The sequence below is a fragment of the Zea mays genome, chromosome 9 (genome assembly GCF_902167145.1).
Source record: "Zea mays cultivar B73 chromosome 9, Zm-B73-REFERENCE-NAM-5.0, whole genome shotgun sequence".
In the NCBI taxonomy this organism is placed as follows: domain Eukaryota; kingdom Viridiplantae; phylum Streptophyta; class Magnoliopsida; order Poales; family Poaceae; genus Zea; species Zea mays.
The window spans coordinates 140,209,532-140,222,278 of NC_050104.1; the positions used below are offsets into that span (position 1 = coordinate 140,209,532).

The window sequence follows — 12,747 nt, forward strand, 5'->3', positions numbered from 1 at the left end:
CACTACTGATCAGGGGTTCGTAGACTGGCCCCCCGACGGGTTCGACAGTCGCCCCAGAGCACGCAGAGTGAGGGATGACTCTGGGTACGTTCGATACATAACCAAGGCTCGGGCTACACTCCCGAGGTACCCTAGGACATTTCCGAGACCAGCAGGAACGATTCTGTAACGGAATCCCATCAGAGGGAGGCCCCGAGCCCTCGGACCCTATCGAACAGGACCGGGTCCGGCAAATCACCTGCAGGTACTTTTGGAGCGCGCCTCTGGGCCACTAGCCGACCCTTATCGAACGGGGCACGGGCGCCCACTCGGATCACCCGTTAGCAACTCACTGGAGACACCATATTTGGCGCCCACTGAGGGCAACATGGCACTTTCCCCCCTCCTCCTTGCGGAAAGGCAACACAGGGGCGTATTAAAAAAGCCGAGCCTGCCCTTGACTGCCCTCTCGCCCTGTGCAGAGGCTCGGGGGCTGCTCTCGCAAACCCGGCTCTAGCCAAACCGTTGACAGCATCAACATACCAACCCGAGAACTTGGAACCTGACTATGCACCCGGGCAACGACCAGTTCGCATGAGGGAACGACCAGACCGGCCGAGCCATCACGAAAGGCATTAAGACCTCGAAGGAGTCAAACCACTCCTCCGAGGCCTCGGGGGCTACACCCGGCGGGTGCGCTCGCGCGCACCCACCGGAACAAAATGCAACCAAGAAAGGTCGGTCCCCTTGCAAAAAGTGCGACAAAGCCTCCAAGCAAGTACCCATAGTCCCTTTGAGGCTCAGGGGCTACTGTCGGGGACCATAATTAGGGGTACCCCCAAGGCTCCTAATCTCAACTGGTAACCTCCATCAGCACAAAGCTGCAAAGGCCTGATGGGCGCAATTCCGGTTAAGGCTTCGTCCACTCAAGGGACACGATCTCGCCTCGCCCGAGCCCAGCCTCGGGCAGGAACAGAAGACCAAGGCAGATTCACGCCTCGCCCGAGGGTCTCCTCAAGCAATGGGCGCACCTGGGACTCACCCGAGGCCTAGCTCGGGCAGGCTTCACGAAGAAGCAACCTTGGCCATATCGCCTCGCCAAGCCGACAGGATCGCAGGAGCATTCAATGCAGGGATCGCCTGACACCTTATCCTGACGCGCGCTTTCCAGTCGACAAGGCCGAAGTGACCGCCGTCACTTTGCCCCTCCACTGACTGACCTGACAGGAAAACAGCGCCGCCTGCGCTGCTCCGACTGCTGTGCCCCCCGCCAGGGTAGGGCTGACAACAACCAAGTCCAGCCTCGGGTGCCATAGGAATCTCCGCCTCGACCGACCTTAGGGCTCGGACTCGACCTCGCCTCGGACGACGATCTCCGCCTCGCCCGACCCCAGGGCTCGGACTCGACCTCGCCTCGGACGACGATCTCCGCCTCGCCCGACCCCAGGGCTCGGACTCGACCTTGCCTCGGACGACGATCTCCGCCTCGCCCGACCTCTGGGCTCGGACTCAACCTCGACTCCGGAAGACGACCTCCGCCTCGCCCGACCCCCGGGCTCGGACTCAGCCTCAACTCCGGAAGACGGTCTCCGCCTCACCCGACCCCCGGGCTCGGACTCGACCTCGACCTCGACCTCGGAGGAGTCACCACCTCGCTCGGGCCGACCACGCCACAAGGGGAGGCCATCATTACCCTACCCCTAGCTAGCCCAGGCTACAGGGAACAAGACCGGCGTCCCATCTGGCTCGCCCCGGTAAAACAAGTAATGATGGCACCCCGAGTGCTCCATGACAACAGTGGTTCTCAGCCCCCTACGGAAGCAAGGATACGTCAGCAAGGATCCGACAGCCCCGACAGTTGTGCTTCTACAGGGCTCAAGCGCTCCTCCGACGGCCACGACGCCACATGAACAGGGCTCCAACACCTCTCCGACAGCCACGTCGGCACGTACATAGGGCTCTAGCTCCTCTCTGCTAGACACGTTAGCACACTGCTACACCCCCCGTTGTACACCTGGACCCTCTCCTTACGTCTATAAAAGGAAGGTCCAGGGCTCTCATACGAAAAAGGTGGCCGCGCGGGAGAACGGGCAGCCTAACGCCCCTTGTCTCTCTCTCTCCCTCACGAGCGCTTGTAACCCCCTACTGCAAGCGCATCCGCCCTGGGCGCCGGACAACACGAGGCCGCGGGTTTCCCCTCACTGTTTTTCCCCCCTTGTGTCTCTGTCTCGCGCCGACCCATCTGGGCTGGGACACGCAGCGACAATTTACTCGTCGGTCCAGGGACCCCCCCCCGGGGTTGAAACACCGACAAAAGCAAACTTATACACTGCGTTGTACTCATCAGGAGCATTGTACTCGTCATCTTGTTTCTTGTCAACATCAAAGCTGATGTCTGAAACCTTTGCAACATCGTCTTCAGTCAAGGATATGCATGAACTGTTTAGTGTTACAGGAGTGTTTTGTTGGTGTGTATATTGCAGACGTGACTGCTAGTTCAGGTGCTCCGCTTCGTTAACTGCAGCAGTGTTTTGACGACAATTAGTAAAAGCTAAAATGAGTGTTATCCTATCAACAACTACTAATACCATGAGCCTTAGTATGACGAGTACATACACTGACATGTATTACATGTATTCTTTAGATGGATAATAATAGATAACCATTTTACTCATTTTTCATATCTGAAAACATCTTAGAGGTTAAACTCTTTACTACTATCATGTATTACTAAATACTTACAGAAGAATGCGCCAGGAATTGCATGTTCAAGTGCACACGAGCAAGCACTCATGTTGACCGAAGGTTGTTCAGTGAACTGGCATATTCAAGTGGCCACAGTAGTAAGTGTACCACATTGGTGATTGGTGGATGAGAAGTTGAACGAACACAAATATGAGAACTTATTGATATTTGCGCTAAACCAACTGATATGTTCCAATATTGCAAGTGCGGACAAGTTACCTTCTTGTCACTCGGACGAATCTACAAGAGCGCAGCAGCAGAGCCATGGGTAGAAACCACATGCAGTTTAGCTTCATTCTCCAGTACCAAAAGTATCATCAACCCACATATTGTAAAGTTGATAACAAAGCGCGCAAGTTGCCCTGTTTTCCAGTAGACCACCTCTTAATTTCAAAGTCTAAAGTGTCTCAAATTCTCTGTAATTCACAATGTCCAAACAAACAAGTGGGTTGTTAGCATCCAAGCAAGTGTAGTTAAAGGACCAAGGCATGCTGTAATCACGGACTGAAAATGTGGTGAGATATGAAAGTTGAAAACAATTTTAGATAATAACAAATGTTGGTGAGATATGCTATAATCAAAGGTGAGCTGTTACTTGGTCTATTTCATCTCTGAAATGAACACCAGAGTGTAGACTGTTTTGAGTGTTGACATGGACTAAAGCAAGCATAATCAAGTTGATATGGATATGAAAAGCATATGTACTTACATCTCTCTCAGCCTGCTCCTTGTGAGCTTTTGCATATATCGTTCATTCTTCTCAGCCCGAGATTTTCATCCGAGACCATCACGAATCAAAAAGTGCCACAGCGAAGAGCTGTCCACTTTGAGATTGAAACCTGCCTCTTCTTGTTCTACCCTGCTTCACCTGTAATATAACACAAAGTCAATAAATATATCCTACAACCCAACATAAAAAGGATAAATAAGAATTATCGTGCCCATCAAAGAATGTATAATGATAACAATCTACAACCCAACAAGCAGACAATGATGCATGACAACAATCTACACCTATATGAAATCAAAATGCATGCATAAATTAGGAAGCATCAAATACAATAATGTTGGAAAGAGAAACTAATAAAAATTTTGAAGTGAAAACCACAGTGAGGCAGTGAGCAGGTTTATTATAATCTCACAAAATAGAGGAAAACTTCAAACAGCCCCAACCTTACATTTCAGTTTGCACCGATTAGGTAATACTCACTGAAATAAATAAGGAATCTTACCGGGGGTTCTAGAGGATATAAGAAACTGATAACAGTGTCATTCTCGTCTTCAAGAGGTTGCAGCGGCATATAGTCTGCAGAGATGATAGACACAGTTTATACACAGATGATGAGATTACTCAGAAAAATATACATTTAGTGGGAGCCACCAGTATTGGGTCTGTCCTTTTTAAATTATCTAGCAGTGCAAGATCAACATTGAGGAAATGGCCAAACATATCTTCCAATGCTCGACAGTAAAGAACCTTTGTTTTCAGCAAATGTTGATAGCTTACGTGATGGAATGGACAAATATTAATTCGCAAATAACAAATAGAATAGCATCCATAGCATATACCTCCTTCGTAATTTAGATATTCAGTGACACAAATGGTCTTCATCATTGTCCAATTTTCACCAGTTCCTTGTAGTGTTGAAGGAAACATGATCTGAAAGCACCTTCAAATCAATAAGCATTTCACAAAAAAGAGTGCTTGCAAGAAATGGGAGTTCGCAAGTACCACAAATATAGTATTGAAATAAAGTTTTAGTATTCACACTACAGGGAGACCAAAGACGAGACCAGATTCTTATGTATCATGCAACAAATTGTCCAGAAAAAAGGTTAGCAACAGCCTACTTGCTTGATGAATGCTGTTTGTAGCATTTGAGCTACAGTATTGTGCTATTTCAAATAGATGAATTGCGCTCAAAGAAAAGGAAAGAAGAGATCATCTATTATTGAAGGAAGCAAAGATTCATCAAAACCATCCAAGCAAGTTAGTGGAACAGAAGTCTTCCGTTATAAGCTAATAAATCATGCAAAATGAATGCACATTTAGGTCAACTAAGTGGTGTTAGTTGCAAACCCTATATAGTCAAGGAAATATATAAGCCACAAATATAAAGTTCCATAAAAATCATTAATTACTTGTTAGAATTATCTGTAGCTTGACAATTCTCTAGCAGAAATGGCATTGGACGATGCAGTACTTACAAGAGGGAAATGCATTAGACAGAAGCATAGAACCGAACAGTACTCACCAGTGATGAAGCAGCTGAACATCTTCTCAAGCGCCATGGAGAGGTCCTCGTAGCTAGAGTACATCTTGATGTCCACCATCTTGAGGTAGGGCGCTCGTCCATGCTGACCTTCACGTACATGGTCTGAGCTGTGGACGCGGTGTCCTCTGCCTGTGCCTTTCTCCTGGAGGAGCTCGCGGCGAGGGTGTTCTTTCGGTAGTTCTGCACGGGTGGCCATCCCACCACCTGCGCTCTGCACAAATCAACATCACCGCATCAGTCAGCTCAGTCCGCAGTGACATACAAGTCCAACTCTGGGCAGAAACGGTAAGGCGTGCCTGCGGCGAATATCAAAGCGGGGTCTTACTTGGCGGCCGACGATGAAGGCCTGCTTGTCATCGGTAGCCCAGGCAGCGACAGGGCGCTGGGCGGGGCCTGGGAAGGCACGTTTGGCGGAGACACCAGCGGGCACCTTGGGGGCGGTTGGCAGCGGGCCGAGGGTGAGCGAGCAGGATCAGCGCCTGTTGTCCAGTTAGATGTCTAGGCTCTCGAGGTCGACCTTGTTAGCACACAGGTAGGACTCGTTCTTCCCCAACGACGACAACGCGTCGCCGGCGCTCGACGCCATCGTGGCCCGAGACCGACTTCTGCCACCGCCGCCGGCTCGTCCTCCTCGTCCACCACGTTGTAAGATGGGGGTCAAAAGGGGCCTGGCACCAAGAGGGCGCATCAGGAGGAAGGGGCCCATTTTGTGGCGAGTGGATGCTGCATTGCTGCCATAGGAGAACAGAAATCAGAGATCGTACGGACAAGAGGCAGAGAAGTCTCCTGAAGAAAAAGGAATAGAAATGCTATTAAACAAAAAAAGAACCTTGGATCATGCATAAATAGGTCGGCCGTAGAGATGCTAGATGCCCAGGATTTTACGATCGATCATGCCAACCGCATTGCAGCCTGGGCTGGTGTCACCTCTTACTCCACATTTCACCTAAGTAAGAAAGATTGCGAATTCGAAGCTCATTAGTAATAAAACCTCTTAGCATAAAGAAATGATGAAGTAGAACCTACAAAGAAATGCTTCTCTGTGGAGCCAGGAGCTGATGTCTGGTACTCCCAGTCAGGAACATAGATACCGTACAACAGGGACTTGTATGTGATCGCCACGACTGCGCCTACGAACAAAATGGCTCGTGATCCTTCCCATAGTGCAGAAAGGGGAGTACTTTTGGTCTAACTAAACTCACAGCTAGTAGCGGTATCGCTTAAACAAATCGTATCCATAGTCTACATCTACATCTCCTCTGATCCAAATCTCACGGAGGGCGGTCAACAGATAAGCTATTGCAATTCTCTGCAATCAAGAATGCGAGGCATCAGTTTTACATACATACTTACCAAACACCAGTTTTATCTTGTCCATGGACAAAATACATAGCTCATAACAGAAACATGCATTACATATACCTGCAGTACACCCATCAGCCTTATTTCTTGAAGGTCAACCCCAAAACTTAGACTGCGAACACCATGAAAGAATCCACCTGCGCAGCGCGTAGCGCAGCAAAAAAAGGCATCAAACACATTTTCATTTCCACGAGTGTACTTTTGGTTAGTTGAAGAAACATAGCTCAGCTGCCATCACACCTTGTAGAATAGAAGCATAATTGCAGCATCATTAGAAAATAATATACTTATCACTCAAAGTGCTGCTAGCAATGTGTCGAAATGTGTTCTAAGATTGTTTCGAGGTTTCGCCATCAGATACTATAAAGAAAAATATAGAGATGCAATTCAACAGCACAAGAATAGAAAACAATGGTCAAAACCATTACAGCTGAGCTACCCCTTATAGCCTACCCCTTACAGCGGGGAGGCGGGGGGACGAACATGGGCGTGGGCGGGCGGACGGTGTAGATTTACGGAAGCGAGCGGACGGTGCAGATTCACCGAAGGCAGAACCAGGGGAGGCAGCCTACCCCTTACAGCCTTAATAGTAGTAAAGATAGATAAGCAACCAATTCAGAAGTATAACTGGTGTTCAAGTGTAGCTTTCAAAACATCTATCTGAAACCACTATACAGACAAGATTCAAAGAAACACGTCATTGTGCTTGTCAAAAAGGGAGGGAACTCCATGTAGACAAACCGTTTGTCAACCAACGTTAGTAGCCAGAAAAATACTGAGAAAACTATTACCTAAATAAATAGTAAAAAAGAGTACTATATACCATTTTTCCCCAGCTGCTAGAATACAACACATGTTACCATTTAGCAAGTGGCAAGAGAAGAAAATAAAAGGATACTGATAGATACTCCATGCATGATACTGATAAGATGCTTCTCAACTTGGTTAACCAGCTCTGCCTGCAAAATTGTACAAGGAATAATCAGGGTTCCACCTAGAAGTGTTTCTATGAACATGAACTGGGTAACAGGTAGAGCTAGAGGGCAATAAATTTTATTACGTTCAAGTCTGGTTCTCTACGGAAACGTCGCCTGCGTGCATCCCTCATTAGAGGAGTAAGCCCATGCTTGTACTCAACTCCTTCTGGAGCAGGATCATTTTCTTCTCTTACCATAATCATCTGTTTTAGTTTGTTTTCCAGTGGACGATTTGAAGATACGAAATTTAATAAATAAACAGGTGACATACATTAAACATGCACTTTTACCTGACCAACATCAGCAGTTTTAATTAGTACAGAATCATCATATGTTTTGTATGACTCCACCACAGCAGGTAGATCCAAGAGAGATGCAGGAAAGCTCTCATTACCGATCATAAATGTGCCATTTGTTCCATCCTCTGTAGGAACAAATATCTCATCAACGCACAAGAAGGGAACAGTTCAAAATTTCGATTCTTAATACATATCTAGTCTAGCGTAGAGTTCAAGTTATATGCTCACAAATAAGAGGGACCATAGTGTTTCGCTGTGATGCACATAGTGGATATAATATCCAATGAATCACATATAATCTTTGCCTCACTCTGAAGCTAAAAATTCCTAAAAACAAACTCTCAAGCTAAAAGCTTCCAATAAGGACTTACCATGCCCAACGTGAAATAGATTTAACTCTTTGGGGTCATACTTAGTTACTGATCTTGAGTTATTTCTGAGACTACCAACAACAATCTAACTATTTCATGATTTCATCTGAATCAGAGAATGTGCTGCATGAAGCATATGTGAGCCAAGTAATGCTCCCAAACATCTTATGTAGGAGAAGAGAGAAATCATTAAACATAGGGAAACATGATTTGCAAAGTACAATTAACAAAAGCATGAAGCACTACACTTGGATTCCTAATTTTTGAATTATTCACCATTAAATTATTACATCAGCTGCTAAATATTGACCAATGCATCCCATAGTAAATGGATCTTCAGTACGTGATTAACATCAAGGCTTATCTAAAGGTAAAGCAATCAGATTGCTGAAACTGCTACCTTGAACCAGAACACAAGCTTGGAATGTTTTGTTCAGATTTGCTTTGACTGTCGATTATGAAAGAACCCTATTATTCTGATCGACTAACCTATAAATACTTAAGCACTTCAAGGAATTTCCAAATGACTAATCTCTTAAATTCACAAGGAAGCTGATCCATGCTAAGTCAATAATCCCAACACCAATTGAATAATAAACCAACAGTCTAGCACCACACATAAACCTATCACCACAAAGTCTGGAGCAAGCGCCTTGGAAGCCCCCACATACAACCTCACGCATCGCCAGCGCCTTGGAAGCCCCCACATACAACCGGTTACCAGCCTCACGCGTTCCCGGCGCTTGGAAGCCCCACTGCACCTGACCTGACTTCTGAATTCCGTTTAAAAGTCTACAGGCACATAATTCCCGAGCAGCAAATTCATGAACCGCGGTTTCCGAAGGGGCTTCTTGCCACACGCTAGGTTTTCGGAGAAAGGGGGTAGGATTCGAGGATGAGAGACGGGGGAAATGGGGTAAAGTAACCTGAGAAGGAGAGGTCCAGGGAGGCCTCGTCGGGGTTGGAGGAGGAGGCGGCAGATTCATTCATGAGGCGCTCGATCCGCTCTGCGGCGGATGGCGGCACGCGGAGGATGAATTGCTCCTCCATCGCAGTCCCAAATCCACTGGGACAGTGGATCGAAACTTAGGGATCTCTTACTCAAGCGAAATAACACTAATCAGGAAGAGACAGTGGGGAACAAGGAAAATAAAGGAACAAGAACTAAGGGAGCAGAGCAGATCGAGAATAGGTAAGGCCGGAAGGAGATAAACTCACCGACTCACTGTTCGACACCGTTCACGACACTGATGATGCAAAGCCTGCCCTCGGATGCCTTGAATACGTTGCAGCTGACCTTGGTCAGTTGGTCCTGGATCTGACGATGAGCGCACCTGACCTTGGTCCTGGATCTGACGATGAGCGCACCATGCAGTTCCCCAGGACGGTGCCCGTGGTGGGGAAGTTGAGGGAGGTCGTCGACGCTGCCAAGGCCGCGGCCGCGACGGGGGCGACAAGGCACGCACGCTGGGCGTGGGGATGGAGCGTGGAGCAAGAGGTGGAGGGAGGAGGGTGCGGGAATGGGGATGATGGTGTTGGACGAGTGGCGGAGATGACAGAAGGAGTTGTCACGGATAGAGGAGCGTGTGGGGATGAGGACGGCTCTCATCGCAGACAAGCTCGCCGGCTGCATCACAGGCCGCACGGGGGCGTCGGTGGCGGTATTCTCGTTTGGCGAGTTGCGGGCGGGCGATGCGAGGAGGGTGAGGCGATGCGAGGAGGACGACATCGTGGGTGGCCAAGGAGGACTGAGGCGGTGTCAGTTGCAGCTGCGAGGGAGGCGGGAAGGGGAGGGGAGGGCGGTCGAGCAAATGAACGGTGCAGCGGGCACGGGGGTGATGCTCGACGAACGAACGGCGTAGATTGGCTAAAGGCAGAACGCAAGGAGGCAGCCTACCCCTTATAGCCTTAATAGTAGTAAAGATTCTTTAGTTGAGCTCATGCAAAACGGTTGAACCGGTTTTACCCAGTTCGTTTCTAGTTTTTGTTGAAAAAAGTTTCCACTTGCCTATTCACCCCCCTCTAGGCAACTTTCAGTGTGGAGTTGGTTTTTATTGGGCTACTATGATAGCCAATTGTTTTAGCTACTAAAAAGGTTGTGAAGAGTGTTGATGGTTTGGGAATATTAAGCGTATGCCTCTTGCTATGTTGCATCATATCATCAAACCATGACCTTTTAGTGGTTGGGGGCTAGATTTCATTGGTCAATTTCATCTCCCATCATCAAATGGACATCATTTTGTCTTGGTTGCTACAAATTACTTCACCAAATGGACAAAATGTTGTTCTTCAAACAAAGAGGTAATTGAGTTTATTACTAAACATATTACATATCATACTTAGATTCAATAGCCCTCAAACATGAACTATGGATTATGGAAAACACTTAAGTTAATGGCAACTTGAATATAGTAACAAGACTTTTTTCAAGCTTATCAAAAAGAAAATTGAGGATAGTCCAAGGAGGTGTCATGTGGTTTTATCTGAAGCTCTATGGGCACATCGCGTGTCTGGACATGGTGCTACTAAAATTACTTATTTTGAGCTAGTATATGTGCAAGAGATCATGTTATTCATAGAATTAAATTTGAATGCATATAGACTTGCTAAGCAAAAAGAGTTATCTATTGTTATGTATCATGATTTGATAATGAATAATATAGATGAGGTAATATACAACAGACTAAAGGCTCTCAATGATATGGAGCATGACAAGGCTCAAGTTGCTAGAGCATAAAATAAGAAAGTCAAAATTAAGTTATTTCAACTTAGAGATCTAGTGTGGAAAAACCATACTAGCAATTGGATCAAATAGCAACAAGTTTGGCAAGTGATCACCAAGTTAGGAAGGTCTTAATAAAGTGACCAGAGTTATATTTACAAATTCATATATGGTGGAGACGTTGTAAGGTGATAGTCTCCCAAGAGCAATTAACGGAAAGTATATGAAAAGGTATTTTCAAGTGTTTGCCAAGAATCCTAACATGCCTTTCAAAGAAAGGCTAGTACTTGTATTATCTATAAAACAAATATGGATGATGTATACACCATCCTTAGTTGCTAAATAGCCAATGAGTTTGATATCACCACTATTTAGTGATTTTATATTCATATTGGTATTCACAATGTCAGGATTAAAAACCACATGCCCAAGGCCCATGGGTCATGATGAGTAAAATCGCTCTAAACGGGGGCTCGACAAGGCCCAGCTAACCCCCGATTGCAGACGGACCGCTGTCGACTCTACGAAGTGGCGGTTGCCTCAAGACCTAGTGTGGAGCAGGGATGCTTGGGGGTCGAATGAGACAGAAGAGGGTCGAGCGAACCACACCCGGTCTAAAGAGGTCAGCCGAATCAGACACGAGCGACCGAACCGCATGCCATTCGAGGGTCAAACGTGGGAGGCTAACCGCTCTGTACTCAACCCCCATCGATACAACAAGTGTCGCGACATGGAGAAGAATGGGGGGATGTCCTGTTCTGCCTAACCTCCATACATATTATGTCTTAACCAACTATGAGCTCTCACCCCGCTCGTACAAGGGTGAAAAATAATTGTTTAGATGTACTACGTGGGTATGGCGATCTGACAGATATGGGGGTACGAACGAACCCATCGATACACTAGCCCATACCGGAGGTGAGAATCACCGCCACAGGTGGCACTATGCTACCAGCTCTACGATAAGGCAGATGACAGACGTTCGTACATATCACTATGCTCACCACGAACTGCACCTAGCCCCTTCGGTCAAGAGAAGTCAGCAATGTCATGGCTACAGAGGAACGAATGACGAGGAAGAAGGACATCATTAGAGTAAAACACAACCATCCTTCCCATAGATGTCGTATGTCCTTCTTCACAATTGTAACAGACCCCTCACTTAGCATATAGGGAGGGCTTGGGCCATGACTCCATCATTTGAGCCGGATCACACTCAATCCAATACGCCAAAACCAGGGACTTGGGAGCTCCTCCCTCCCTCGCTCGACACAAGCCACCGAAGACTGGAGTAGGGACATTTCGCCCAAACAAGTATAAACTCTTGCATCCTACTAACTCACCATTCGGCACTAAAACGCGCATCACAATCCTTTTTCCTCTCTATCTTGTTGTTTGTCACGTCTCCTGGGGAATTTGGCATTGTTATAGGTGATTTTGCACATCCTAAGATAACCCCCACTTGCTCCTCTATAATGGGTCATGTCAAAAAGAGTTCGAAGAATAGGACCAACATCAGTTCTCTAAATCGGTTTGGTCAATCAACTAAGTTTCTCGCTATGTTCATATGATCTATTTCTCTTATGATGTTAAGGACTATCATGTAAGGTTTTGAGAAAAAAATATAGCGTCTTATAGGATTTTTTTTCTTAATATAATATCACTCGTTTTCAAATATTTATCGTCCACTAGTTTATTTTTAAACTAAAATATGACAAATAAAAAAGAACAGAAAGGATAATAAAGATAGGACAATCTATGACATTGATTGATCCGGCCACAACATGCAAGCACGCATAATAAAATCAGTAATCACGACGTTAACAGCGTGTGTGGCCTCCCAAATGCTCGTAAACAAACAGCCAAACTGTGCCGCCCCACCTCCAAGTGCTGGACAAGCCAGATCATCGCATCGCCGGTTGTGCGTGGCGATCGAGCCCCATGGCACGTCTCAATCAGGGACCGTTTTTCTGTGCCGTATCGCCTCCCGCACACTGGCATATCGTATTATCGTGT

General features: G+C 46.7%; 1 protein-coding gene and 1 long non-coding RNA gene across 2 annotated transcripts; both read right to left on the bottom strand.

Moving 5' to 3' along the window:
- Positions 1 to 3,554: 3,554 nt before the first annotated feature.
- LOC103643518 (uncharacterized) lies at positions 3,555 to 5,069 on the bottom strand. Its single transcript, XR_002265231.1, has 4 exons — positions 4,980 to 5,069; positions 4,294 to 4,384; positions 3,957 to 4,030; positions 3,555 to 3,592 (listed from the first exon to the last, which is right to left on the bottom strand). It is a non-coding gene; the product is annotated as an uncharacterized lncRNA (long non-coding RNA).
- Positions 5,070 to 6,965: 1,896 nt separating this feature from the next.
- On the bottom strand, positions 6,966 to 9,101 carry LOC103640335 (transcription initiation factor TFIID subunit 7). Its single transcript, XM_020544146.2, has 4 exons — positions 8,936 to 9,101; positions 7,630 to 7,763; positions 7,423 to 7,542; positions 6,966 to 7,321 (listed from the first exon to the last, which is right to left on the bottom strand). Exons 1-4 carry the CDS (start codon positions 9,057 to 9,059, stop codon positions 7,226 to 7,228), a joined length of 474 nt encoding a protein of 157 aa, XP_020399735.1. The 5' UTR covers positions 9,060 to 9,101; the 3' UTR covers positions 6,966 to 7,225.
- Positions 9,102 to 12,747: the final 3,646 nt, after the last annotated feature.

Coding starts and splice junctions, on each gene's coding strand:
- LOC103640335 (XM_020544146.2), bottom strand. CDS start 9,059: ATGGAGGAGCAATTCATCCTCCGCGTGCCGCCATCCGCCGCAGAGCGG. Junction 7,543..7,629: donor AAACTGCTGATGTTGGTCAG/GTAAAAGTGCAT, acceptor AAACTAAAACAG/ATGATTATGGTAAGAGAAGA. Junction 7,322..7,422: donor GTAGAGAACCAGACTTGAAC/GTAATAAAATTT, acceptor ACAATTTTGCAG/GCAGAGCTGGTTAACCAAGT.